We start from the raw sequence: 26,885 nt of genomic DNA on the forward strand, positions 1-26,885 counted from the left end.
ATGTGCAAATGGATGCTACCCGCTCCCGGGCTCCTTTCTGACTCCTCCGTTGGCGCTGCCCACGCCGGGCTGCCCACGCCGTCGTTACCCGCCTCTGCCTCCTTCCGTCTGGCATGCCTCCTCCTCTTGCTCCTGCTGGGGGGTTCGTCTCACGGAGGGTGCCCCCCGGGTTTAGGACGTGACCCGCTCCAGGCTTTGGCGCGGGGAGCGAACTGCTCGTGGACTCTGGAGAGACACACGCGCAGTTACAATCACTTGGAGGGCGACGTGCGTTTACGACGCCTCTACTCCGCCAACAAGTTCTTCCTCTGCATCGACAAGACGGGCAAAGTGGACGGAACGCGCCGGAAGAACCACCCCGACAGTAAGTAGACACACACACGTCCCTCTAGAATGGGGTTTCAGTAAGTCTTTCGGGAGAAATCGTCTGTCTTGACGTGTGTTACGTTCCTGCGAGACGGGACTTTAACACGATTTAACCCCGTAGTGTGAACTTTCTTATCGGTCATGTTGTTTTCTTTTTATGACTTTTATTACAACTTTGTTTCACTTCTTCTCCATCAGTGCGTTGGGCTTTTGGTGTTATTTCTGTTGTGTTGCTAGGTAAACTGGGGGAATACCCCCTTGTGTGTGTGTGTGTGTGTGTGTGTGTGTAACACTGACTCATGGGAACATGACAGTTGTGTTTACAGCAGAGCAGACGTGAGGAGAGACATGGTGTGTTGAGTGGCAGTGCATTCTGGGTTTTGGGAGAAGCCGTGGTTGCACATAAGGAATTAATATGTCCCAAAAAAAAAAAAAGTATCATGAAAGGCTCACATTTGTGGTAGGCTAAAGTAACCCACAAATCATTTATACTGCGACTCCCCTAAACATACTAATGTTCTCAATACTATCAACTCCTCCTGAGTGCTTACTCTGTCAGAACTGAAATATATAAAAATAGATTAAAAAAACAACAACAACAACAACAACAAAAAGAAAACAACATTTAGATGTTTTGAATTGAGAGCTTCAAATGATGTTTCCTAATGATTCTAGAAAACGTTCACTGAAAGGCAGCTTTAAACATATGTGGTAGCATTTAAGTATGAGGTTGGCATCTGGAAGAACATCTTGAGACAGCAGGTGCTGTGTGCGTGTTTGTTTCTTTCCGATGTCTGGGGGATAAATCACCCAAATGCGCTTGCCGTGGGATCCCCCCACCCCCCCCTTTCCAACAAATCACGCTCAGCCCAGTCCTTCCTGACCTCCCTTACCTCCCAGGGCGCTCCTTGTCCTTTTCTTGGTCTTTCGCGTGGGGGTGGGGGGTGTCTTTTGCAGGGCATCATGTATTGGACCTATATCTTTACACATAGCACTTGCGTTGGACCTATGTTACAGAGAGATAATGCATTTGGATGTTATAGTAGCAGGGAGTTGTATTGAATGCATTTTGTGCCTGCATCTTCACAAGGAAATTGTGTGTTGGACCTTTATCTCTTTAGAGGGAGCATGTTATTTTTAGGAGAAGATTTGCAAATGTCACACTCTGGCCTGTACCTGACCTTATATTGGGTTTCGGACTGCACAGAGCAATTCTCAGGCATCGAGCCTTTAAATGAACTTTAATCAGTGGAAAGCAAGTTCTTTTGTTTGTTTTTTTTTTTTCCTGTGCAAGTTTTAAACACAGCCAACTGGTCTGTGTCTTAGCAGGTTTTCATCAATACGAGATATTTATATGATTTCATAACCCATCACACAGCAGGTGGAAATCCAGTTGTGATGACAAGATCGCTCACTCCGCAGAATTCTATATACATTTTTAATAAGAACATCTTTCATTTACTACAACCATATGGTGAAAATGTCTATTTTTCTAACACAGAGAAGTGTTGAAGCTGCAGGTTGAGTTAGTGGATGTTGTTTTTTCTTTTTCTTTTTCTTTTTGGAATCCTTCTCTTTCTGCCAGACAGTGTTGTGCTGTTAAAGGGGCAGTCTTTTTGTTTTTTTTTTTGTTTTTGTTTTAAGTAAAACCCTTCCTTTCTCTCTGCCCTTGTCAGAAGTATTTAGACGGTGCAGCTGAGCCAGTGTGGATGAAAATGCACAGTGCCTCCAATGCAATTTGCTCAAACATCGACCCACCAAACTCTCATTTCCTGCCTCTGTGGTCGAGATTCCCCACCACTCACACACATACACACACACACACACACACACACACAGACATGCACGCACGCACCCAGGCACACACGCTCACATGCACGCATGCACACACGTAGACACACACGCACGCACACACACACGCACGCCCAGGCAGACACGCTCACATGCACGCATGCACACACGTAGACACACACGCACGCACACACACACGCACGCCCAGGCAGACACGCTCACATGCACACATGTAGACACACACACACACACATGGCACGGATCTCCCTCTGTATGCATGCTTTCATTAGAGGCCTGCGGTCCGAGGTGCAATCACATGTCACAATTTCAGCGTTGTAATCTCCATAAATCCTCACACACAAACCTGTGGATTGTCCTTATATGTTTCTTCATGTTTTAACAGGCAGTAGAAAGGGGATAAAGGAACTGATGTTTAATATTGCAGGAGAATTTGTCATCCTGAATTTTGAACAAAACAATTAGAGCTAATGATGTAGTGGGAACAGGGTGATGTTAAAGTGCGTTTGAACTTTGTTTAATTTCAAAATTGTTCTATGCCAAGAAGTATGAGATTGACCTATGTGCATCCCTAATTAATAATCCCACACATCAAATCAACTAATCCCTTTTCTCACTCTCTCACACACTCACTCACACACACACACACACACACACACACACACACACACACACACACACACACACACAGAAATGCATATCCCACCCCATCCCTCTTTCCACAAAGCAAGTTGCTGTCCGCACACACTCTCTCTCTCTCTCTCTCTCTCTCCCTCTCCCTCCACTCTCTCTCTCTCCCTCCCCCTGCCCCTGTCCACTCTCTCTCTCTCTCTCTTTCTCTGCCCACTCTCTCTCTCTCTCTCTCTCTCTCTCCCTCCACTCTCTCTCTCTCCCTCCCCCACCCCTGTCCACTCTCTCTCTCTCTCTCTCTCTCTCTTTCTCTGCCCACTCTCTCTCTCTCTCTCTCTCTTTCTCTGTCCTCTCTCCCTCTCTCTCTCTCTTTCTCTGTACACTCTCTCTCTCCCTCCCTCTCTGTCTCCCTCTCTCTCTCTGTCCACTCTCTCTCTCTCTCTCTGTGCAGTGAGGTGCTGTCCACCTTGTCCTCTGTGTAGCCTTCTCACTCTGTCAACACAGTGGTGGTGGTGGTGGCGATGGTGGCTGCGCCCAGTCCTCCCAGTCCTGCCTGCGCCCACTCACTTTTTCCAGCCCCCGCTCCCAAACGCTCAGGTGCAAAAACACGCCGAATTAGTCAACGGGCACTCTGCTAATTGAGGTTGGAAAATATTGTATCAATCCCAATGGACTAAGGTCTGGAACGGCTGTGAGAGGAGGCAGGGAGTACGACTCAAAGCCCAGAAAGGAAAGGAATGGTTGAAAGGAAGGAGAGGAGAGACAGATGAAAGGAGAGAGTGTGTCTGTATGTGTGTGTGTGTGTGTGTGTGTGTGTGTGTCTGTGTGTGTTTGTGAGAGAGAGAGAGAGAGAGATTTTGTAGGCATGGTTAGAAAGACTTTTTGTGTGAATACTCCAGAGAGAAATTAAAGAACAAAATTAAACATTTAACTTTTACTACAGTTGGTCAAATCTGAATATATTAGAAGTCGTTTTCAAAAGAGGCCATCGTTGGTTTTTGACGACGTATACCGTCTGCGTTTGTTTGAATTTAAACTGATGGGCCTCATTGAAAGAACAGAGGAAACGGACTGCAGAATTTTGCAAATGATTTCAGAGCTTCGAGATGAATGATACGTTTTATACGTGACGCTTTAGAACACAGCTGTCAATTCCTCAAATGTATTTCTGTCACAAAGCACTTTGAAGTATTTTTTTTGTTTTTTTTAAATTCAAATCGCTGCGATACCGATCAGAAAACGATAAGATGCTGTCGAGATGAACCTGATAGATTTGCTTTGTGCAAATCAGACAAGCGTTGTGACCCTGATATTATGATAATATAGTTATCTAAGCATAGTAACAATGGACATGTTGCTCTGAGGTTGAGGACAGTAAAAAAAAAAAAAAAAAAGGTCATGTTCTCACAAGAATTTGGGTTGATTTCTCTAACAAGGGGGGGGGGGCAGACAGAAGTCGGGAGGGGAGATGAGAAGTTTTCAAGGGTAAACACAAATAGCACGCTTTTCCAGGCCCAGGAGAAGCTGAGATTACTCTCAATAACATGAATTATTACTGCCTGATTACAATAAACCATTCAGCATTGATTTAGACTGAGTAACTTACTGTGTGCCTGTTTCCAGCAGGCCTGCTGGTCAATACCTCAATTTCCTTTTGCTTTATCTACTGTTGCATGATGGTTAATGTGGTCCAGTGACTGAATTATAAAAAAAAAAAAAAAAAAAAAAAAAAAAGCCAGAACGCTTGAGTCCACTGCGTAGCATTGGTTTTTCATCTGCCAACACCAGCGTTTTGTTGGACATACATTCTGAATGATCACATGTGCCCAAAGTTGATTTAAAAAAAAAAAAAATCATTTCTCATGTCATAGGTACTCATGAAATATTACCAGAAGACTTTGCCAGTTAAGCCCCCCCCCCCCCCAACTCACCCTCAATTTGGCTTTTAGAAAGGACACACTGTTGAGGTCTAGGGCGTGTGTGGCTGGGAACATCAAACGGTTGATCTGAGTCCAGGCAATGACACTGTCCTTAAAGTCTAAGAAAAATATGGTCATACAACAGCCATAATCAGAGAAGTCACTTGTGTTCACATACAGCCACTTTGCTGCTTGCCAGACCTCCCCCCCCCTCCCTCTCTCTCTCTCTCTCTCCCTCTCCCTCTCTCCCTCTCCCTCTCTTCTCTATATATATATATCTCTCTCTCCCTCTCTCTCTGTCTCTCTCTCCCTCTTTTCCAACTGTATTTACAGGAGTTGTGTCATGTTAACTGTGTTTTCTTTCACTGTGCTACATCTCTGGATTTTCTTTTTCTTTTTTTTTTTTTTTTTTCCCTGTGATTTCATAGATGTGTTTAACTTGGATAAAGTCCACAAGAAGAAAAATCACCCACCCATCTTTAATACACTGTGGAATTATTTAATACCACTTTCTGTCAGCCAGCGAACGAGGGGTACGGGACTTTTTTTTTTTTTTTTGGGGGGGGGGGGAGCTGGAAAACCAAAGAACAGACCTTTTTCGTGAAGGACACAGCTGCTTATATTAGTCCAGGACAAATATATAAATGTAATATTCATTATTTGATCCTCTGAGCAGCTTTTGTCTCTGTATTGCTGACAAAGTTCCTTACCCCTTTTTTTTTTCAGTACTGTAAATTCTGCCCATTCACCAAATGACTGAGGTGAACTGTGTCTAGACGGTGAAACCGTATTTTGACTCGTGAGGACTTTCAGCTCTTGTCTTAAGATGACCAGGGCTGAGTAACTGAAAATGGGACCAGAGACAGAAAATTCTGATATAATTTTGAGACGACTGCAGTACGTGAAATTAGACAGGGAAAACTGGTTCTACAGGGGATTTTGCCGGTAACTCAACATTCTGCGGCTGGATTTTAATCTTAAAAAGAACGCCACATGAATAGAAAACAATTTTAACACTTAAGGGTTCTTTTAAAAATGTACACCTTTCATCAGATCTTTCCATGAAAATGGCAATTTTATTTTGTTATTGTGGTACAATCATTTTGTGTGTGTGTGTGTGTGTGTGTGTCACATTTAATACAAAAAGGATTTTTGGATAATTTGCTCGTCTGAACAAATTAGCGTGTCCTGTATCATGTCGGATACGCGGAATCTTCCAGGATTCGGTGTGAGAGGGTACACGGATTTCTACAGCGCCTTGTTAGGGTCAGCGTAGCCCAAGGGGTCTTCACGACAAATTGGGTGCCAACAGGAGAAGAAAATCCCACGAATTGTGCCTTTTTAATCCCCCTGAATGAGGTCTGGGGTCCTGGCTTACGGCCCTGGAAGCGATGAAAACCACGGTCGTGCCAGCTGTTCCTGGCATCGCAGAGGGGAAGGGAAGGAAAACCAAACACTCTCTCTCTCTCTCACACACACACACACGCACACACACACACACATACACACACACACACACACACATACAGAATGGCCTGGGAATGATGGGATGGGGGAGTGTGGCAGTCAGTGGTGTTCTAATTAGCGTAACTTTGCCGGTTTTCGAATGTCGAGGTTTGATATTATGAATGGTTCCCTACTTTAAAAAAAAAAAAAAGTGTAGCAATTAGCTACTAACAGCAAGTCTCTGGCCCTGGCTCCCAGCTCCGTTTTACAGGAGTTCATCAGCAGGTTTATTGACTCTCACTTTGGCTCCCAGAGGCCCCGCTTCTCTTTTTTCCCCCTCTTTCTTCCTGCATATTTAAATCCATGCTTTAAACAAGTCGAGTTCTCTACTCGCTGCCCTGCCGGTAATGAGCTGCCTTTGAGTCTTTATTAAGTATACCCGAGAGTGCATTATTAAGTATATCAAGAGTGCAGTCCATATAAATGCGCTAATATGTAGTTTATCACCGAGGTCAAATGTAACAAGGGACCTTGAACCAGCGTCGCTGATTAAAACGATCGTTTTCGAAGTTCAATGCCACAAAGTATTCTATCGAATGGTTTTCAGAACAATGCCTCTTTTGAGCTATCGGCCAATCACAAGTCATTTTATTTCGTAACGACATGAACGAACAGAAAACAGCGCCGTTTTACTCTGTGAACGCTCTACCCGAATTCGAAATTGAAAAGAGGTTAAGCTGATACGCTGGTTAGAGTGACTGTACACAGCTGTATGTACGTGATACATTCACAGCACACGAAGGCCCATTGCCTCATTCTTTTCATGTCACTGTGGCCAAGTAGTAATGTTTGAGGGGAAACTGACCAGAGACGTAATTCTTTCTCAATGAGAAGTCATTAGAGCTGCCATCGTTATTATTATTATAACTTTTTTTTTTTTTTTTTTTTAGTGAAAGACGTGAAAGAGCAATTAATTAGATCAGTTGGGAACACACAGCTAGACAAACTCATACTAGCCTCACCATATGCGGCTCTGTACCTGCCAAAGGAAATAACATCTCTGACCAGCAAGCTTAAATCACCCGGCAGCGAGAGACGGACTCGAACATGCTGGAAGCAGGCAGAGACTCGGGGGCAGCTTCTCCCCCAAAGCCTTCGGCCGAGCCTCTTAACGGTCCTGTACTGGCCCTTTTTTTCATTTTTTTTTTCAATATAAAACCCTTCACCTCCACCAGACACCATGTAATGCAAACATTCTTACTTTCAGCTGCTGTAAAAAAGAATCCAAAAAGAAAAGAAATTTGTCATTGTTGAGTTTCACTGATTGAGGATTGTTAAACAGTTCACGAATCTGACTTATGGAAGCCGTAGACAGGTTTGCCTGTTGGAAGATGTCTGTTCTGATCTTGTCAGCTCCCTTTATATTTCGTGCATGAACAAATAGGTTCTTTTGGCTTCACTGAGAGCAAAACATGACAAAAACCAAAAGCATAATGACTTCTAAGGTCCGGTCTGTAAGGTTCCCTACTGTTCCCTAATGAACTGAACATTAGAAACTGTCTGTAATCTGTATGTATTTCATGACCTGAAAAGAAAAAGTTCACCTTTGTGAAAATAATTTGTTGTTGTTTTATCTCCAGTGTTTATGCTATTGTTTACATTGTAGATCATAATATTGTCTTCACAAGGCTTGAATCTTTAATACATAACATATTTAACTCCGTGTCAGTCCTGCTGGCTCCCTGAATCCGTTTACGAGGAGACAAATAGTACCTCGTCAGCACACTCCACTCCGGCTCATCAAAACAAAAAGCGATCGAGCCACTCGAGTTTTGAAATGAATTATTGCCCCTTTAAATCAGAGAAGTCTGAGTCAGTCTGAAAAAACTCTAGTGCAGCCGAACGGAGGAACGCCTGTATTTGAGCGTATGCCCTGGATATCAGTAATTCACTGATCTCCTCTGCTGATTGTGTCATAAAAGAGGCTGTGAGCAGCTGTAAAACTGGGCTGGGTTTTTGGATGACACCCTTTTGCCCCTCGACGGAGGTGAATCCGAGCCATTCCGCCCACTTTGACGGGACACGCTGTGCGTTACAGGTCTTCCCGCCTTTTATTACACCACTAATAAACCTGACATTTTTGGCACTTGGAACATGTTTGTTTGGTTTCGAGTGGACTGCTATGATCCTTTAATGGGGTAACAGATCATTTGCTCTGAGCCAAAGACGCTAGAAACATTGTAATTGGTTTTTTTTTTGGAGGTCCCAATGTCCGTTGTTTCCCCCGAATCTCATAGTGAGCAGGCCCACTCCGTCAGGTATACGCGTTTATACTTTCTGCAAACCCTTACCTCTGTTTGCAATTGACTTTTTTTTTTGTTTTGTTTTGTTTGCTTTGTAATTCTCATTGGATGAATGAATTGTTCATGACTAGAAAGAGTACACATATGAGGCTGTCCCTGACGAATGACGTGGGAAACCCTGTTCTGCATGGTATGAAGAGTGGCATGTAACCTCACAGGGTGAATTTGAGTTTATCAGAGATTATTGTTGGGATAATAGGTTGCTTGGTTCTATTTATGTAAGGCTGGAGTAACACACCGTATCTCTGACCGAAGCAAAAGATATGGTGACGTTGTTTACTGTAGTAATAAACAGTAGTTTAGATCTCTGCCTAGGCAACCTGCCCTTTGTTTTTATAATCTATGAACAGCACTAGGAAACGGTATGGAAAATTTTCTGTATGCAGAGCGATTTCCTCTCCAGTGTGCACCAGCAGTCAGTGTAAACAGTCTTCTGACAAGACTCTGTGGGCACATCAAAAGCAACATCCGGGGGTGGATTGATTTTTTTTTTTTTTTTCCAAAGGGTGGAACTAATTATTAACCGTTGACAACTTGTCCCAGGATATGACTTTACTTTATTCATCTGGCTACCATAATCATTATCATCCAGAACTAGTCTGAGTGTGATTGCTCCCCATAAAAAATTAGTATTAAGCCAGTTATTAAACCTACTAAACCAGTCGTTTCAACACTGCGTATCACATATATCAGGTGCAGAAGTTCATCTCATAGGAAACAGTCCTGTTAAAATGCACAAACAAAGTCACAACCTCACTATATGTGTCATGTAACACCCAAAATAAGGCCATATTACATGACAAGCTCACCCCCCCCCCCCCCCCCCCCGCCCCCCACACACACATACACACAGACATTTAAACACACACATTTACACATGCATGCACACACACAGACATCCCTTCATCTGCGGTCAAATGCAGTCCAGTGCTGTTATGTGTCCAAAATGACACAATACTGTTGTGATAGTTTAATGTGAAGATCATCTGCAAAAACGGAACGTTTATTCCTACAAAACAGAACATTCTGTTCTGTTTATTCTGTTCTGTATGTTTTTCAACTGGCAATGTATCATGAGCCTTGAACAGCCTACACGACCCCCACCCCCCCAAAACCATAAATTGTCCCATGTAGTGTAGTCAACATGGAAACTGTCCCATGCACGGTAGTTGGATGGAAATAAACTTTATTTGTAAAACAACAGTGATAGATGTTCTTCCCTTTGGTGCATTACATGTTTCCTGCAGAAGTTTAGTATGCCGTGTAAGACCAATTACCTAAACGAACCTTCTCAGGATGTGTGCTGTCTGTCATTTTTTGAAATTGTGTGTGTGTGTGTGTGTGTGTGTGTGTTCACGTTCGTGTTTATACTCCTGAAAGAAGACGGAAAACATTCTAAACTGAAAAAGATGTTCATTTTCTTGCTCTGATGGCTAATTGGGTCCAGGCTCTTCCTTGTAGCTCATTCAGGGAGCTATACACAGCCTCATTTCCATTCACTTTGTGTTGGAGCGTTGATGAATTTCTGCCCTGGAAAGAAGATCTAGGATCAGCTACCCCTGATCTCCTTCCTTAATCTTAATCATTCTGACCGAAACATAGAAACTGGCCTCAGATCAGGCCTTATGGCTATTGACCTAAGTAACTACAAAGGTTGCTTTGTGCTGATGAAAACAGAGCCCTTGCCAAAAACTGTCCGCAGGAGGCCATGTTATAAAATTATAGATATGTTCCACTGTGTCAGGTCACTGAGGTCACTGTTGTCATCTTAAATCGTCACTGAGTTTAAGAAAAAATGCAGGTATTAAAGCTTAGGCTAAGCAAAATATACATCAACAACTTTCATTAATAATAATAATAATAATAATAATAATAATAATAATGATAATAATAATAAAAACACTAAATTTGAGTATTGGTGGATTTGATGTTTTTTGTAAGCATCCAAAAAGTCAGTCTGGAGCATCAGCTCAAAGCTGTCACAGAGCAGCAGTATGCATGAAATACGCTTCTTTGCATCTGTGGTCACCCATAGCCGCACTTCTCCTGAGAGATTTCTCTCAGCCTACATTGCGACATTACTGCCGCTGCTGCTACTGCTTCAACTGTTGATGCCAGTTGCAAAGGCTCAAGTTCGGAACTGTAGACCAGGCTAATGCACAGACTGTGGCACCCCTCCCTTCCTCTCCTCCCCTGTGGTGGATAGTATTGGGGTCAAGGCCTCTGACCAGTGGAGCGGGAGACAGGTCTGACAGGGAGCTGATGTTCTCCCACAGTGCCTGCTGTCACCTCCCCGTCTGCTTGTCCCATTTCAATAATGGAAATGCAGGCCAAGCGGAGGGCATCGGGGCCACCGAGTGTCAGATTCAATAAGCGGAACCTTTCTCCTCACCTGTGCCTTCAACCAAATAGAATAGAATGAAGGAGAGTGGACTGTGATGTCATAAAGGGTGGTGGTGGGGGGGTGTTCTGGAACCTTACCCAGGTTCCAGTAGAATGTTGAGTTTTGTTGAAAATCCTCAGAGAATAATATGTAGTAGATGACAGTGATGTCATAGTAGAGCAAATGGAATGTTTGATTCCTTTAGAACTCAAGGTTTGGCTTCTACTGTAGTTACCTGTATTATAGCTTCTGTCTTACTCTAAGCACAGGCCTTTTAGTTGCTACACCCTAACATGTCCTTCATTCTTGATGTGCAGGACCCTGCTGCTCTGCAATTGCTAAGACAACACAAACTTTTCCTCTGAATCCTTGGACATTGTCAAGGTCTGGGAAAATGAAGGGAGCTTTGGTGATGTCATCGAATTGTGTGCAAGTGTGTGTGATAGTCTGCTTTGTAGGTAGAAGCTAACCAGAGTTCAGAGTGACAGGGCGAATTCAACCTGACAGACTCTGGATAAGTTCAGATGTGGCAATGTTTCAATTAGCACTGCACGTTTTTTCCAGCGGACGGCCAAACATGAGGGATAGGAACGGTAAACAAGACTTCGTTTTTTTTCGCCCCACTCCCAGCTCTGTTCTCAGTCAGGGCAGCAAACTAGCTACAGATGAAACCAACGACAAAAATTAAGTGGTAGTCTGCGATGACATCAGCTTAAACACCAAGGCTTTTGATACCCAACGTCCAGGAAGCGAGAGAAACCATGAGTCAGAAAGCGCTCCGAGAATCTGCTTGGAACTATCCGTGTTGCCTTTGATACCGCGTGCTTGTTACGGAAGCGATGCTTGATTACGAGACACGGTGCTCTCTCTCTCTCTCTCTCTCTCCTCCTTGATTAAAGAAACGGGTCCAATTACCCCCCCCCCCCCTCCTCTTCCCAACGATACCACACAGACTCAGACAGATGACTAGTCAACCGCTCAGTTAACCCTTTGTGCCCCTTAAACCCTCTTGGGAGAGCTGTCTGTCCCATCGCCCCAAGCATTCCCATGATTGCTCCCAAACTTTTCCATCCAGGATGAGCACTAATTAATGGGGCTGGTGGCCCATTGGACCTGGCCTTCAAGAGCAGTCAAGTATGTCTGGGTCAGACCCAGCCCATACACTTGAGAAACTCGGTTAAAAAATAACAGAGGTTCTTTAATACGATAAAAGGCATAATCGGAGAGACTTTAAATGATAACGGTTTCTCATTCGCCGAGGTGGCGTATACACGTTTTCATCTACCCCTCTCTCTCTCTCTCTCTCTCTCTCGGCTGTTCGGCGGTGTTGATTTTGAGCAATCACACACGGCGGATGACTCTCTCGTGGACTTTGTCACAGGTGAGTCAGTCGTTCATTTGTGATAACATGACCTAGAGCTTTGAACAAAAAAAAAAAAAAACGCTTCGCCAAGACTTTGCTCACATTCACTGAATACCCCCTTGTCTAAGCCTGCCTAGTTCACACAAACAGAACGGCAGCTAAAAGAGAATTTCATTACTGAAAATGGAAGGCACATTAAGGCCAAATGGTTTCTGAACAGCTCACACAAACCGTTTAACTTGTACAGTGAATTCATAAGACATGCTGAAGGTTTTTTTTTTTTCCCTGACAGGATGGTGTGATTTGAACTCTGACCCCAAACTGTCTCTGACAGGGGAAATGCCCCTTTATCTACAAGCGTATAATTGGCTAATGAAAGACTTCCTCTGGCCCTTTAGACTCTGTTGGGGAGGGGTAGGACCCTCTGTGCTCTCAACACACCAGTTAGAGGAACTCCTTGTGGCTTCTCATATAACGTTATCAGCTTAATCAGTCTAACTGTCTGCAATGACCAGTCACAGTTCACATTGCACCCTCCCTCCCTCTCAGCACTGCACACACACAAGTTGTCTTAGTCACTTTTTGACATTCATGTTGAAACACTAAGTAGCTGTTTCAAGGCTATATTCACAAACTGTTTTTTTTTTTTTACATTAAAAATAATGAAAGTATGCACTTCCAAAAATGAGTTGTAATGTCAGTGATCAATACTTGTAAAATTTTGCTGTGTAAATCTTTCGGAAATTATTAAAAAATGAACAAGCAAACAAAGAAACAAAACTAAACTAAAAAAAAGTTACATGTTTACACATGTTTTCATCCTAGTTATCACTATCAGTTTTAAGATGTCATTTCTGCTGACAGTTTTTCCACTTCAGTGCACTTAATATTGACCTGCAGGCTTGTTGCATCATCCAAAGATATTCCCATTCTGAAGTTTTACTGCACTGAAATTACAACATCGCTCTGAATTGCACTGCACTACAGTACAGTACAGTGTGGAAAATCAACCTGCAGAAAACATGACCACCCAGAGCTCGCAGAGAGACTAAACCAACCAGAGCATGTGAGATCTGAGAGCAGGGGAACCTCTAAATGACAGAGAGAGAGAGAGAGAGAGAGAGAGACTGTTGTCATTGTCCCCAGCTGACCCCATGCTCTGTAGGCAGTCCTCTGTAAGTGGTGTTTGCCCCCCCCCCCCCCCCCCCCAACACTGAAAGTAATGGGATACCTGTCATTTACCTTAATGGCCTTTGAAGGTGGTGGCTAATCCCATGAGCATGCATTCAGCACCACATAAAGGCAAAAAGGGGCCAAATGTGGGCCCTGAAACCGTACCGGCTTTAGTCGGTCTATGTATGTCTGTGTTATCCGCTGTGTGTGTGTGTGTGTGTGTGTGTCAGAGAGAGAGGGAGAGAGAGAGAGAGAGAGAGAGGGGGAGAAGGAAAGAGAGAGAGAAAGAGACACCCACGCAGCCAGAATGAATAAGGTTGAGAATCACTTTTTGTTTGAGTTAAGTTCAGTTTACCTGTAATGTGTGTGGGTCTTAACACCGGAGCGGACATCCCGTAATAGAGGAAACGCTGATATATTTCAGTGAACCAATAATAGTACATGGGACATTAAAGGATATATTGGCATTTAGTGATGCTACTGTGCCAATAACGAGAACAATGCACACACCCTTAAGTGTTTTATTGCAATTGTAAAGATTTTGGAATCGTTTGAGATATTTATTAAATAGGCGATTGTTAAAAGATAAAATGAAAGGCAGAACAAATTGTAAACATACCGAGTTACGTCTGAGGAGCTGCACGGTTGCCGGGTAACGGTAAACAAAATACCTTTTCCTCTCAGCAAGCCGGTGGAGCACGCTGACTAGTTGTCTACCCTACAAAACACGGTCTGAGATTAAATGCCATTAATATGGACACCTTTCTTTTTCTCTCTCTTTTCTTTCTTTCTTTCTTTCTTTCTTTCTTTTTTTAAATGCAGTCTCTGTAAATATCATTTGTCCCTCATATACACACAGGCCTGAAAACTTGGTACCTTCTGGATGTGGATAAACATGATTATGGTGGGGTTTGTTTTTCTAAGTGGACGTACTTACGGAAAATTTACATTAATGTGAGGTCAGTATGGTTTTCCTATACACAGCTCTTCAGCTTGGCAGCAGGGAGGGTGGGTCATTGTTTACCTTTAAAAATCTTGTTAGTGCATGTGACATACACAGAAATATATCACAGTGAGATGCAAAGCATCATGTGGACTATGGGGAAACTCAGGGCCTGGTGTTTTGTATTAAGTGTGGAGATTCATTTACGAGATTCATCGAATAATGACATTCACGAAAAGTGACCTCGTTTAATTCCCTGGACTTACGTGAGTTTGAAACCGTCTATGATTTGGGTCATAGGTCACGTTAGGCCCAAAGGAAGGGAGGTGGGGGACTAGTAAATGTGTCTGTTCTCTGCATTGGCCCATCTAATGACGTCCCATCTTCCAGTAAACTGTTCCCAAAGTACATATGTTTATATATGTGTTTGTGTGTTTGCATGTGTGTGTGTGTGTGTGTGTGTGTTCCCAACTTCGTTGGACATTGTGCTGAAAGAGCACTAATCTACTGCGTGTGATGCTTTGTCAAATTTGGATCAAAATTATTAGTCCTCAGTAATAGTCCCCACTAAAAATAAAATATTTAATAATTAATTAACTTAAATTACAGATAATATTTTGTCTGAAGGGTATTGTTCTTATTGGGAAAATCAAAGTGTGAACATATTTTTGCTCAGGGTTAGGGTTAGGTTGTTACTGTATACTTTTGTTATAATTGAAGTCAAAGGAGGTTCCCCAGAATTTTAATATATACGAGGTGTGTATGCGTGTTTGTGTGTATCTGTGTATACATATGTGTGTGTACTGAAAGTTATTTTATTTTTGTAGTGTAATGAAACCGAAGCTTGTCTGATGTAGTTTCATTCAGTTGTAGTAAATACTGTTACAACAGAATCAATGGTGAGTTTAATACAGAGGAACTAAGTCATTCCAGATCACTGGAAAGAGCCCACTGCTGTATGGGTGGCATATGAAGAATTCTCTAGAGGGTTTAGAGATTAGATTTTTTTTTTCTTTTTTTAACTTTCACAAATTAAATGGAGCCTGTGCCAAAGTGTAACGCTTTGACTATCTGTGACTGGCTAATACCCATATTACGCTATTGTAAATCCACAACAGCAGCAAAATGACAGCACCTTCCACAGCTGTCGATTTTAAAGTTGTTTCGCATGTTAGAACAACTGTTTCTTTTTGGCAGGTGGTGGATGAGTCTCGTCTAACAAGTAAAGTATTGAGGTGGTTATCTCCTCCATCACCGTTCTAGAGAAGCAGGACTTACCCCCCCCCCCCCCCGCCCCCTCCCCACCAACCCCAAACCCCACCCCCACCCCCACCCCGAGAAAAAAAGAATGTGGGAACTGCAGCCGAATCGAGGACAGGTTGTGAATTGCTTCCTCCGCTTCTTTTCTTTCTGTTCTTTTTTTCCTCTCTCTCTCTCTCTCTCTCTCTCTCTCTCTCTCTCTCTCTCTCTCCTTTCTCTGTCCTCCCTGCCCTGTTTTCTGTGAGCAGGGTGGGCCAAAGGGAAAAGAACGTTCACACACACACACAAGCTGAGCTCTCCTCTCCCATGTCCCCATTCCTCAGGGTAAAGGATCCTCACACTATCTTCAGCAGGAAAAAGCCAGTCCACATGTTTATCCTCAGTCACGCACCTTTATCGTGAACCAGAAAAGACGAGGTTTCAGTCCTCGCAGATCTCTCTCTCTCCCTCTCTCTCTCTCTCTCCCGCTCTCTCTCTCTCACTCTCTCTCTCTCTGATTTTTGACCTGACGAAGACACAGTCGGATCAAAACATCGATTTCAGATCAAGATAACCTTGCGCGTTCGGGCTCAGTTCAGAGTGCAGGGTGCTTCTTTCTATTAATCCAACGCATTTTCGTCCAGCGAGAGAAACTCCAGGGCGGCAAGATGGACTCTGCTGTGTACTTACATAAAGCTGTCCCTGAGTCTCCCCTTCCCCGATATTTCTTTTGCTCTACACAATGTGTTTCAAATGGAGTTGCGCTGAGAGCCTGCGATTTTCTGCGAGCTGTGCTCGGTAACCTTTTCCAGGTCGGCTGTAAAAGATGACTGGGGTTCTTAATTATAACATCATCAATCAACAAATTCTGATTTATGCTTATTGTTGCTCTGGGACGCCAGAATTAAATCAGACACACAAACATCTTTTGTAACAGGGTGAGGAGGAGGGGGGGAGGGGGGGGGTGTGTTTGCAAAGCCAAAACTCCTTACCTCATTTGAAGAATAGAAAGTGATATTAAGCCAGCTAGCTCTGCTGTTTTTTTTTGGTTTTTTTTACGCAGGTCGGTAAAAGAGCTTTTCTTTCGGACATGGAGGTTCAGGGAGAAGAGGGAAAACACTGGAGGGTGTTACTGTTACTGTTTGGTTCTGTTTGACAGAATTCTGTATCCGTGGATATTTTTTTTATCTCGTCAGTCATGCTCTGGCAGGACAGAAGAGAGGGAGGGTGACAGAGGAGTGGAAAAGAAGAGTGTGTGTGTGTGTGTGTGTGTGTGTGTGTGTGTGTGTGTGTGTGGGGTGGGGGTGGGGGGGCATATAAACTACCCATGGAGAGCTGACAGTTTTTTTTTTTTTTTTTTCCCCCACGTCTGGACACACAGGCCTCAGGGTTAAGCCCAACATCTGGACCACTCTCATTGTCACCTCGACCTTATTAAAGAAATCATAAATTTCAGATTTCTGCACCAGCTGTCATATAAATACAGGTGAAGACACCTCACCATTCATTCAAGTACGAGTGCAAAACCTGGTTCTTAGTTTCTGCAGGAAACCGTTGACTCCGGGCCACGCCATTCTGAACATGAGGCAACGGTTGTTCAAATGGACAACAGTGACAAATTGCAAATCATTTTAGTCATGTAAACTAGCAGGGATTTACCGGTCTGTTGAGGCCAAAAAATGAAACGATATGTTTGGAGAATGTTACCACTAATGAAAATGACTAGAACCGACTGTTTGTTATTACAATATTACTGTCACTGAAGCCCAGTGAAATATTGATGTCTGAAGGCTGAAGTCTTACGTAAGTGCAACGATGTAACGGAATGGGCAAAAAACGCTTTTCCGTTAGATTTTCTCCCGTCGTCGGTGAGCGTGTAAGTCAAGCATTATTCAGTCTTGGAAAGTGTCTCCGGTAGGTGATATTTGTCTTTTCCTCTGGCCAAAACAAGACTGAATCTCACATTGCAGCTTTACACCGCGGCCAAGCTACACAGGCTCTCCGTTAAAACGAAATTCTCCGTCTTCTAGCAACGCATCAATCATTAGTCGCTCGGATAGCCTAGACTCTTTTAGCCAGTCATTAACGTAAAATTGACTGTACCCTTGGTCTGTCACCGCCAACGCAGCTCAGCAAACTCAGAGCAAATTGAGTTAGCGTCGTGCTATCGCGTTACCGAGAGAGAGAGAGAGAGAGAGAGAGGGGGGGGGGGATGCTCAGAACCCAGAGGTGTTTGTTGTTACGATGGTCCGTTTGCTGTTTGCGTTTGTGGTTTCGAAAATCCATCAGCTCAGGTGTAAGAGGCGAGGGTGTTTGTTTCCTCTCTGACATTTTCATTTGTCATAGTTCTCTCTCACAAACACTGTATTTAACAGGAGGGGAGGGAAAAAAAAAAAAAAAACGTCTCTGGTGTTTTTGCTCATTTACTTCCCCTCTGATTTCATGTCAGATCTGATCTTCTCGACACACTCGTCTGTCGGTGAAGATAGCGTGAATAGGAGCGCGTGTTTGCAATTTTCGGCAGTATATAGGCCTAGCTGTTCTTCGGGGCGGGGTAAGATGAATGGGGAGATGGCTGATTTGTATATAAAAATCAAGAGATGATATACAACACATCAGCAGAAAGTGGCAATATTCCATAATCAAACAAACAGACGAATCACTCAGAAGTAGCGCATACTTCAGAATAAAATAAAACCATCACACGCTCTTCTTATTATCCACGTTTAAACAACATCTCACTCTGTGTCACTTTTGGGGTTGTTTTTGTCAACTGCTTAAATAATATGTAAGTGAGTAATGGACACACAGTAGTGACAAATTATGATGAATTAAATTACTCACAGGTTATCGAAATGTTTTGTCTAAACACCAGATCTTATAGACAATAGGCCATACCGACTGAAAAAAACAGAAAACTGGTGAATTATTTAATAAAACAACATTAAATTGTTGAAATGCGTATGATCGCTCAAAGTGGCTGTTCTCTTGACTGTGTGACAGAGTGTTAAAAGAGCTAATGAATGATGTTGGCTTTTGTTAGGGACCTGACCGCAAATACAAACTCTGTTCGCTGCGTACTGTGGGGTGCTTTGGAAGGGTCAGATTAGAGCAAAGGTGCTGGCTTCAGTCATTAGACACATCAGCCAAAAACCCCTACATGAAAAGAGTGTGTTTTGAAAAGGAGGGCAAAAAAAAAGATAAAAAGATAAAAAAAACCCCCAAAAAACAAGGCCCTCTCCATTTTAAAGGAAAGCAAACTGTGAAATAAATGAAAAGGTATGTCAATCAAACGCAGGGAGACCAGAGATTCCCAGGCTTTTTCCTAAAGAGGCAGGGCAGTTCTGGGAGGGCTGAGATAGAGAGAGAGAGAGAGGGAGGGAGAGAGGGAGAGGGAGAGAGAGAGAGGGAGAGAGAGAGAGGGAGAGAGAGAGTTGGAGAAACTTTGCTCAACCTTTTCACTCCGTTCCCCTCTTTTCCCTTCACATTTAATTGTGGGAGGGACTCTCGTTAGCCGAGACAAAAAGCTCGGTCATTAATGAGACCATGTCTGCCTCCACGTCCCAGGTAAAGGACAAAAGCGAACTAGGGGCAGAGAAGCAGTTGAAGGAAACATTATTTTATGACCCCCCCCCCCTCCAACCCCCAACTCCCGAACCCCCCACCCCCCCATTCACCTCCTCCACCTTACCCTCTCGCCAGACCTCCTGATTACTGCCCCCAAAAACCCCAAACCTCCCTCTTCTTCTCTCGAAACATAATTGTGACAAAGGGAACCCCATGAGAGACCTTTTCTCTCTCTCTCTCTCTCTCTCTCTCTCTCTCTCTTTTCTCCTTTTTTTGTTTTTTTTTTCTTTCAGGGTCAGTAAAGGCTGAATGATCTAACGATGGGCTCACTTCCAAAAAAAAAAAAAAAAAAGAAGACTGAGAGAGAGAGAAAGAGAGAGAGAGAGAGAGAGAGAGAGAGAGACTAAAAAAGATCAAGCAAAGGGCTTGTTCCGTGCTTTTAAAAGTCCAATAGAAAATAAGAAGAAAAAAAAGGGTCAGTCCACACTTGACTAACCTCGTATAGACGAGGATTTGCTTGTAACAGCCGCTACAGGCTGACTGAAGACTGTGGCCTTAACATGCCAGAGGTTAAGGACAGAGAAAGAATAGTATTCACTGTCTCACTGCAACCTGAACCAGACTAAAGAAGCCACTGACAACGATGATGATGATGATGATGATGATGATGATGATGATGATGATGATGATGATGACGACGACGACGACGTGTTTTGCATATCTGGTCCAACAATTACAATTTCTTTTTCTTAGCACACGATTTCCTTTTCCACAAATGAGCCTGTGAAAATTCACAGGAAACTGAAAGGATTGAATTGGTTTAGAAACAGCCATAACATAAAGCTGTAACACACACACACACACACACAGAACAGAGAAAGAGTTTTGGTCATTTCTTATGGATTTTAAGACAATGAAACCTGAAACAACATTAATGCATGTGTGAAGTCTGGGCTTAATTTTCAAAGCCTCTGCTTTGTCATGACCTGAAAGGTTGTTTTTCCGCCATGTTCGGGTCAGATAGTTATATGTAAATCTAAGTTAAGACTTTGAGTAACTCTTTCTTCCAGGGGCTTTGAACACAATGGAGTGCATTTTCAAAGAGAACTCAGACTAATATGGGTCTAACTGGCCTTTATAGAGCTCTGGTCAAGCGTCCAGTGCTTGACTGATTTCTCTAAACAAAGAAAAAAATCCCACTTCACATCTTTAGATCTCTCCTTTTCTTCTTCTTCTTCTTCTTCTTCTTCTTCTTCTTCTTCTTCTTCTTCTCCTTTTTTTGGTGAACTCTTTATGGTTACCCTGAACAACTGAAACTCTGCAGATGAAAAAAAAAAAAAAGCCTTCAGACTTTAAAGGTCAAGGAAAGGCTGAATGTTGGGTAGGACGTGACATGAAGTGTTGAATTTTTCCATCTTTTTCTCCATTTGAGGAGTGACTGTTTGGGGAAAATATGTTGCACCTCTTTAATGCCGCGTATTAGAAAAGTGCTTCATCCTGTGACTAAGGTGTGTCAGCAGTCAAAACAAAAAAAAACCAAAACTAAAAAAGAAAAGAAAAAGAAGAGGGAGAAGAAGAAGAAGAAGAAGAAGAGAGAGAGAGAGAGAGAGAGAGAGAGAGAGAGAGAGAGAGAGAGAGAGAAACCCTCAGTCGTCCGCTGTCTCTCATGTCCTTCACTCCAGTAGCATTTCCAGCTGACTGTGACTGTGCTTCCTGGGCTTAGCTCCTCAGGAGAAAGATGAAGTAGCGGCACTATTAGGCACCGGTGGGTTTCATTTGCCTGACAAATCTCCATAAACGCCATGCGAGCTCCAAAGCTCCAATCAACAGGAAGGCTGGCACTACTGTTTATGGGTGATTTGCACGCTCGCTTGTGCCACGAAACGACCCAGTGTTTGTAAACAGCCCGTGTAAATAACATGTGACCTTCAGGCATCCCAGACAGAAACAAAACAGGCAAACGCAGCTGCTCTTTACCTGAATGCTCCTGCCAGACCCAGCTGCATGATGGGATAGGTCTACTCTAGCCATGCATGTCAAATGAAGAAAGGCACTGCCGATGTTTTGATCTGCCCCTCTTTCTCTCTCTCTCTCTCTCTCTCTCTCTCTCCCTCTCCTCATGTCTTTAAACAGCAAAATGTGCCTCATTCCCTTTTTTGTGCTGTTATGATTTTTGTTTAGCTTGACATGTTTGTGAAAAGCTGATATAACATTGGATGCACATTTCCGAATAATGAAACAAGTTTCTTACCTTTTCATTTTTTTTTTTGTTTTGTTTTTTGCAAACATACTAATGTAACTTAAAGAACAGAAGATGTACTAAAAAACAAAACAAACAAATGAAAAACAATTATAAAAAATGAACAGCATATCTCTGGAATGTTCTGTGACATATAGTATAATAATATACATTCAACATTTCATGGGATCCTGCGTAATCTTTGGTGTGCATAGTTGAAAGGAGGTGAACTATTTTGTCAATTCAACGCCAAATTTTCACCCATCCCGTTTCAGCCAAGTATATAAATACTCCTCTTCCGTCCTTTAAAACATTAAATACGTATTTATGGGGAGCGATGGGCCCGTGGAGTCAGTTGCACCTGTCGGCTAGTTTATTTTCTCCATGGTTGGGTGACTTTAAGAATAAACTTCAGCTCGCTCGATCGCTCTCTGTCTTTCTCTCTCTCTCTCTCTCTCTGCTCACACCTGTGCTGCATGTGTTTTGTGGGGGCTGCTGGCCTGGGCGCCCCCGTTTTTTTGACTTCATTTCCTACTGACGAGAGGTCTGTCACTCAGTCAGCACATCAACGTGTTGCTTTGTTTACCGCGTCTCTCCAAGGGCAAAAGTTAATTTGTTAGACGCTGTTTACGTTCTCAATATCAGAGAGAGAGAGAGAGAGAGAGAGAGAGAGAGAGAGAGAGAGAGGCAACCAGTAGAGAACAAAATGTTTTTTTGGAAATGTTTTGCGGTCCAGCTGGGTTTCTGAGGTTCATGGGAGGATCAGATTCGTTTAGTTCATTAGGAAACCTTTGAGGATAAGAATTCTTGAATTGAAATACGTCGGAGAAAGATTTCGCTAAGAGAAGCTGACACTCGACAATTAAGTCCTCGTTCAGACCTGGAGTCACCTCCAAAACATCTCGCTGGTTACCATAGTAACGGTCTAACTGTTTGAGAGTGGTGCATGTGACAGGCTTGTAATCAGCAGACAATCAATCCAGAACTTTCTGAGCTCTTGTATGGGTGGAGCGAGTTATCTTACAGCACAACAGGTAACAAACTATGACATCATCGCACCTCCCAGTCAGTTTTGGACTGGACACGCTGTTGTGCAACACCTTGAACTCAATGGGATGATGATCTGCACACTGATAAAGATAACCTTTAATGTGATATGTGGACGTGAGAATTTAAATAGTAAGATGTAAGAGTTTTAAACATAAACTGAGAATGCCTTATTTTAGCTATATCATACAGACAGTTATTGCATCTGTATGTGGGTGTGTGTAATACAGTGACAAAGTGGGGAGAAAGTGGGTTTAATCTCTGTACAACACAACTGTGTCCTTTAACTTGGTTAAAAAAAAAAAAGTGTCCTTAAAGTAGGAAATAACTGTTTTCATTGTCTGGAAATTCTGGATATAGATGGTTCCTTGACAAAGCACATCATTCAAAACAGACTATAGTACATTTCCCCCCCCCCTTCTTTTTCTTCTTTTCTTAGGGAACAGAAAAGCTCCCTAGAGTATATGGAGGCCTGGTTTCTTAATCAGTAATGACAGAGTAGCTTTTGATGGGGAAACTTCCCTCTTCTAACGCAGACTCCTACTCTCTCTCTTTCAGGCCTGATGGAAATCCGATCTGTCAGTGTGGGAGTTGTCGCCATCAAATCTGTCAGCACAGGACTGTACTTAGCCATGTCCAAAAAAGGAACACTGTTTGGATCGGTAGGTACATCTCAAAAAAAAAAAAAAAAAAACCCCAAAAACGTTATTTTCCAAACTCCAGCTGTGAGGGTCGAAAGTCTTGTGAGAACCAACAAGCTCCCCTTAAATAGCTGGAGCTAGGAAACCTTTTCAATAGGCCTTGAAGTTGGGAAGCAGTCATCTCTGTACACCTGAATCTGACCTGACAGGTGGTTGAATGAAAAAAAAAAAAAAAAATTAAACATATATTATTTTTTTGCAAATCTTTGCAGCTCTAAGCACACAGACCGAAGAAGACTTTGAGACTCAGCCCGACAAAGTTGAACTAACACCATGACATGGGTGAAAATTCCGCCCAGTAGCCCAAAAAGAGTTGCAAAGGTAGAGCTAGCAGATGTGTCACGATGAATCAAGCTGTGTCCTGTGAAGATTTTTGCGTGCCATCTGACAGTTATTTACTCTGCATGACAAGGCAGCTCTTCGTGTGGTGTCTTAACGCTAAAATAACTCCACGAGATAAACAACATCAACAACAACGACAACAACAAAAAAAAATCTCTTCTGGCGATCAGTCACAGAAGCTAAGATAAGGCGACCTTTTTTTTTTCCGAGCTGGAGAGGTTTTAACGAGGGGGGGGGGGCGTCTGAGAGAACCTCTCTTTTCATCCTCTTCTGAAACACACCTTAATGAACATTAATTAGCCAAGTGGCTTTAAGAGGCTGTTGTCTTGCTGAGGGCAGTGTGGATTTTGGAGATAAGACCCTTTACTTCTTGTGTTTTTCGTCGTAGAAGTATCTCCTCCAATCAGCACTCTCGCTTTGATAACATCTTCATCCATCCGTAACAGACCAGACAAAGCTATAGTGTTGGCTGACTCAGTCAGGAACAGTTTAAAAGTCATGGTGGGAGTGATTCAGCAGGATGAATGCTACTAAAATCTTTTAAAAAAATTGCACGTTTAGTTGAAGACTTTTATAAATCATTATAACCACAGCATGTGAGATCACAATGGGGAAAACACATAACTATTATTGATGGCTCTGAATGGCAAATGCACTTTGCCGCAGCTGTTGTAACACATTTTATTTCTTTGTAAGTGTCCATAATGTATACATTTACAGCGCGTAATGTTTAGTCATATAAGATTTCTCTTTTACAATCTGATGTTTTATGATGGCTTACGACAGCTACGACAGCTATGACAGTAACATAATTTTAACAATATGTCATAATGTATTCATAGAATAAACAGGCTCACTGGATGTACCTAGTACTTGTTTCTGTTGTTGTTATTGTGTTCCTGTAGACCAGCGGTGTATTGCACTAAGCAGGATTTCTCAATTAGTTAAAAAAAAAAAACAAAACAAAACTTGAGCTAAACATCACAAACTATCCAATAGGAGAACAACAAAGGAACATTTATGTCAGTCAGTCTTGACACCAGGCTGATGGAAAATTCCAGTTTCTTAGAATACCTTGGGCCGTCAGCTGTCAAAGATCACACGACTTCAAAGTCCAAACAAACCAGCGTGGCTTCTGGCTTCTGAGTTAACTCCTCTGCATGTATCTTGAGTATCCATTTTATCAAGACGCGTTTAGAGTCCACCGTTGGGACAAATACAGACAGCACACGGAACTTCACCAGTCAGAATTCCAGTATGGTCGTCCAGGGTTTTAAGATTTAACAGTGTGTATTTGTGAACTGAAGTCTCATCCTTTTTTGTGTGTTTTGTTTTCTTCCGTTTGGCCTTAGGCAAGGTACACGCCCAGCTGTAAGTTTAAAGAGCGCATCGAAGAGAACGGCTACAACACGTATGCCTCTCTGCGCTGGAAACACGGGGGGAGGCAGATGTTCGTGTCCCTAAACGGGAGAGGGAGGCCGAGGAGGGGTCACAAAGCCCGCAGGAGGCACCTGTCCACCCATTTCCTCCCCATGCTACCGACATAGCCCGATTTTCTCTCCCGCTCTCTCTCTGTCTCACACACAAATGATTATTAGTGTTGCTGTTGTTATTGTTGTTATTATTATTACCATGGATTATTATTGTTATTATTGTTATTATTGTTATTATTATTATTATTACGACCCATGTCATGTAATCTCATATATGTACATTTGTTTGGTCTTTTCTAAAAAAAAAAAAACAACAAAAAAAAACAAAACAAAAAAAAAACAAAAACAATATTATGTTGTTTATTTTTGGTGGTCACAGTGAGGTTGTAGTAGTACTCTAACTTATTAATCCTCTGTGTTTCAGCTTATGGTTGGAAAGCAAACAAAAAACAACAAAAAAACAAACAAACAAACAAACAAAAAAAAGCTGCTAATGTTTATGTAAATATACTATATCTCGTAATGTTGTTAGGCAACTTTACAGTAGTACAGTTCAGTACATATGACGAAGCCTCAGCAATGAGATGCAACACTACTTGGGAAAATAATGAAATATGCTTGTTGGATGGATGGGGGCGCCAGAGGGCACATCAGTTGTATGTGGTGTGTAGCTTTTAAGCTGTTTCATTTTCTTCCATTTCACATATTTAATGAACATGACTGTGTTTTTTTTCCCCCTGGTTTTCCAGTTTATGTTCTTAAGGTTTTTTTTTTGTTTTTGTTTTTTTTTGTCCCTGAAAAGAACTTCTGGAGAGTTTGTAAAAAACATTTTAGGAAACTTGTCTGGAAAGTCAACCAGCTGCTAGAGTGAGTGTTGTTGTGCTGGGTGACTGAGATACACTTCCACATTTGTGTCTGAATCTGTTTTATCTACGTTTACTGTTGGACTAACAGTGTGAGAGGTCAGGTTTTACATAGACAAACTGTGGACTCTGACTCATTGAAATGGAAGGACTATCCAGTAAAAGAGAAGCTGTATTTGTTGAGTCAGACATTTCCAACTGGAGTAGCAGAGTCATCCTGTTGTTAAGGGCTATGGGTGCAGTTCTCACCGTACATATAACTGATTGCCTCTGTAAGTTTTCACAATATATTGTGTATGTTTGTCCTTCTCACTCCGAACTAACATATTTTTGTTTCTCCTCCACAACCTGTTGTGAATAGAACATTTAATATATTTAAAAACCTTTTTGAACTGCGTTCTCTCTGAAGTTTTGGCGTTGTTATTGTCTCCATTTTGTCAATCCCTTTCCTGTTTCCGTACCTGTGCCAGCTCGGGCTTGGCACACTCTCCCGTGCCATGACCTTAGCGCCATGCTCTGCTTGCTAATGATGCTCGTCACCTGCAACGCGGTCAGCGTACAGCAGGAAGTCCAAACCCACCCTGCGCCGGCCAAATCCTTGCCACTCTAATGGACGTTTCGGCTGTGGCAGTCAAAACACAACTTTCTGTTCACCTGCCACACTATTTAGTGCTGTTCCAAGACAGCTGAAAAACGGTTCAGCACCCAAAACCCATGTTCTCTTTGGCCGACATGAAAGTATGACAGACAGAATTAATTTATGGTGTCATGTTTGAGATATAAATTGAAACAGAAAAGTAAAACAAAAAATACATAAATAGCAATTGTTAAGGCCCCCCCCCCCACACACACACACACATACACATGCGCACACATACGCACACACAAAGAAGAAATATATTTTGTGAAAAATTGGAGATAGAGGTCTGGCCGTATGGATTTCAGGTGAACACATCCATTCTCTAAAGAATAACTAACCATCTCATTGCATTTGCTTCAGGGTTTTTACTTTTCCAGAGGAGCAAAGCAAAAAAAAAAAAAAATCTGGAGGTTACTTCT

At 42.5% G+C, this 26,885-nt stretch overlaps 1 protein-coding gene across 1 annotated transcript; it reads left to right on the forward strand.

Annotated features, from left to right (window-relative positions):
• On the forward strand, window positions 1-25,077 carry fgf22 (fibroblast growth factor 22). Its single transcript, XM_030784285.1, has 3 exons — window positions 1-364; window positions 23,046-23,149; window positions 24,883-25,077. The coding sequence occupies exons 1-3, from the start codon at window positions 1-3 to the stop codon at window positions 25,075-25,077; spliced, it is 663 nt and encodes a 220-aa protein (XP_030640145.1).
• Window positions 25,078-26,885: the final 1,808 nt, after the last annotated feature.

This window comes from Chanos chanos, chromosome 9 (assembly GCF_902362185.1).
Source record: "Chanos chanos chromosome 9, fChaCha1.1, whole genome shotgun sequence".
Taxonomy (NCBI): Eukaryota; Metazoa; Chordata; class Actinopteri; order Gonorynchiformes; family Chanidae; genus Chanos; species Chanos chanos.

What these genes read in the sequence shown, in the direction of transcription:
- fgf22 (XM_030784285.1), top strand. Translation starts at nt 1, where the DNA reads ATGTGCAAATGGATGCTACCCGCTCCCGGGCTCCTTTCTGACTCCTCC. An exon ending in CCGGAAGAACCACCCCGACA is followed by an intron (nt 365 to 23,045) that starts GTAAGTAGACAC and finishes TCTCTCTTTCAG; the next exon opens with GCCTGATGGAAATCCGATCT. An exon ending in AAGGAACACTGTTTGGATCG is followed by an intron (nt 23,150 to 24,882) that starts GTAGGTACATCT and finishes GTTTGGCCTTAG; the next exon opens with GCAAGGTACACGCCCAGCTG.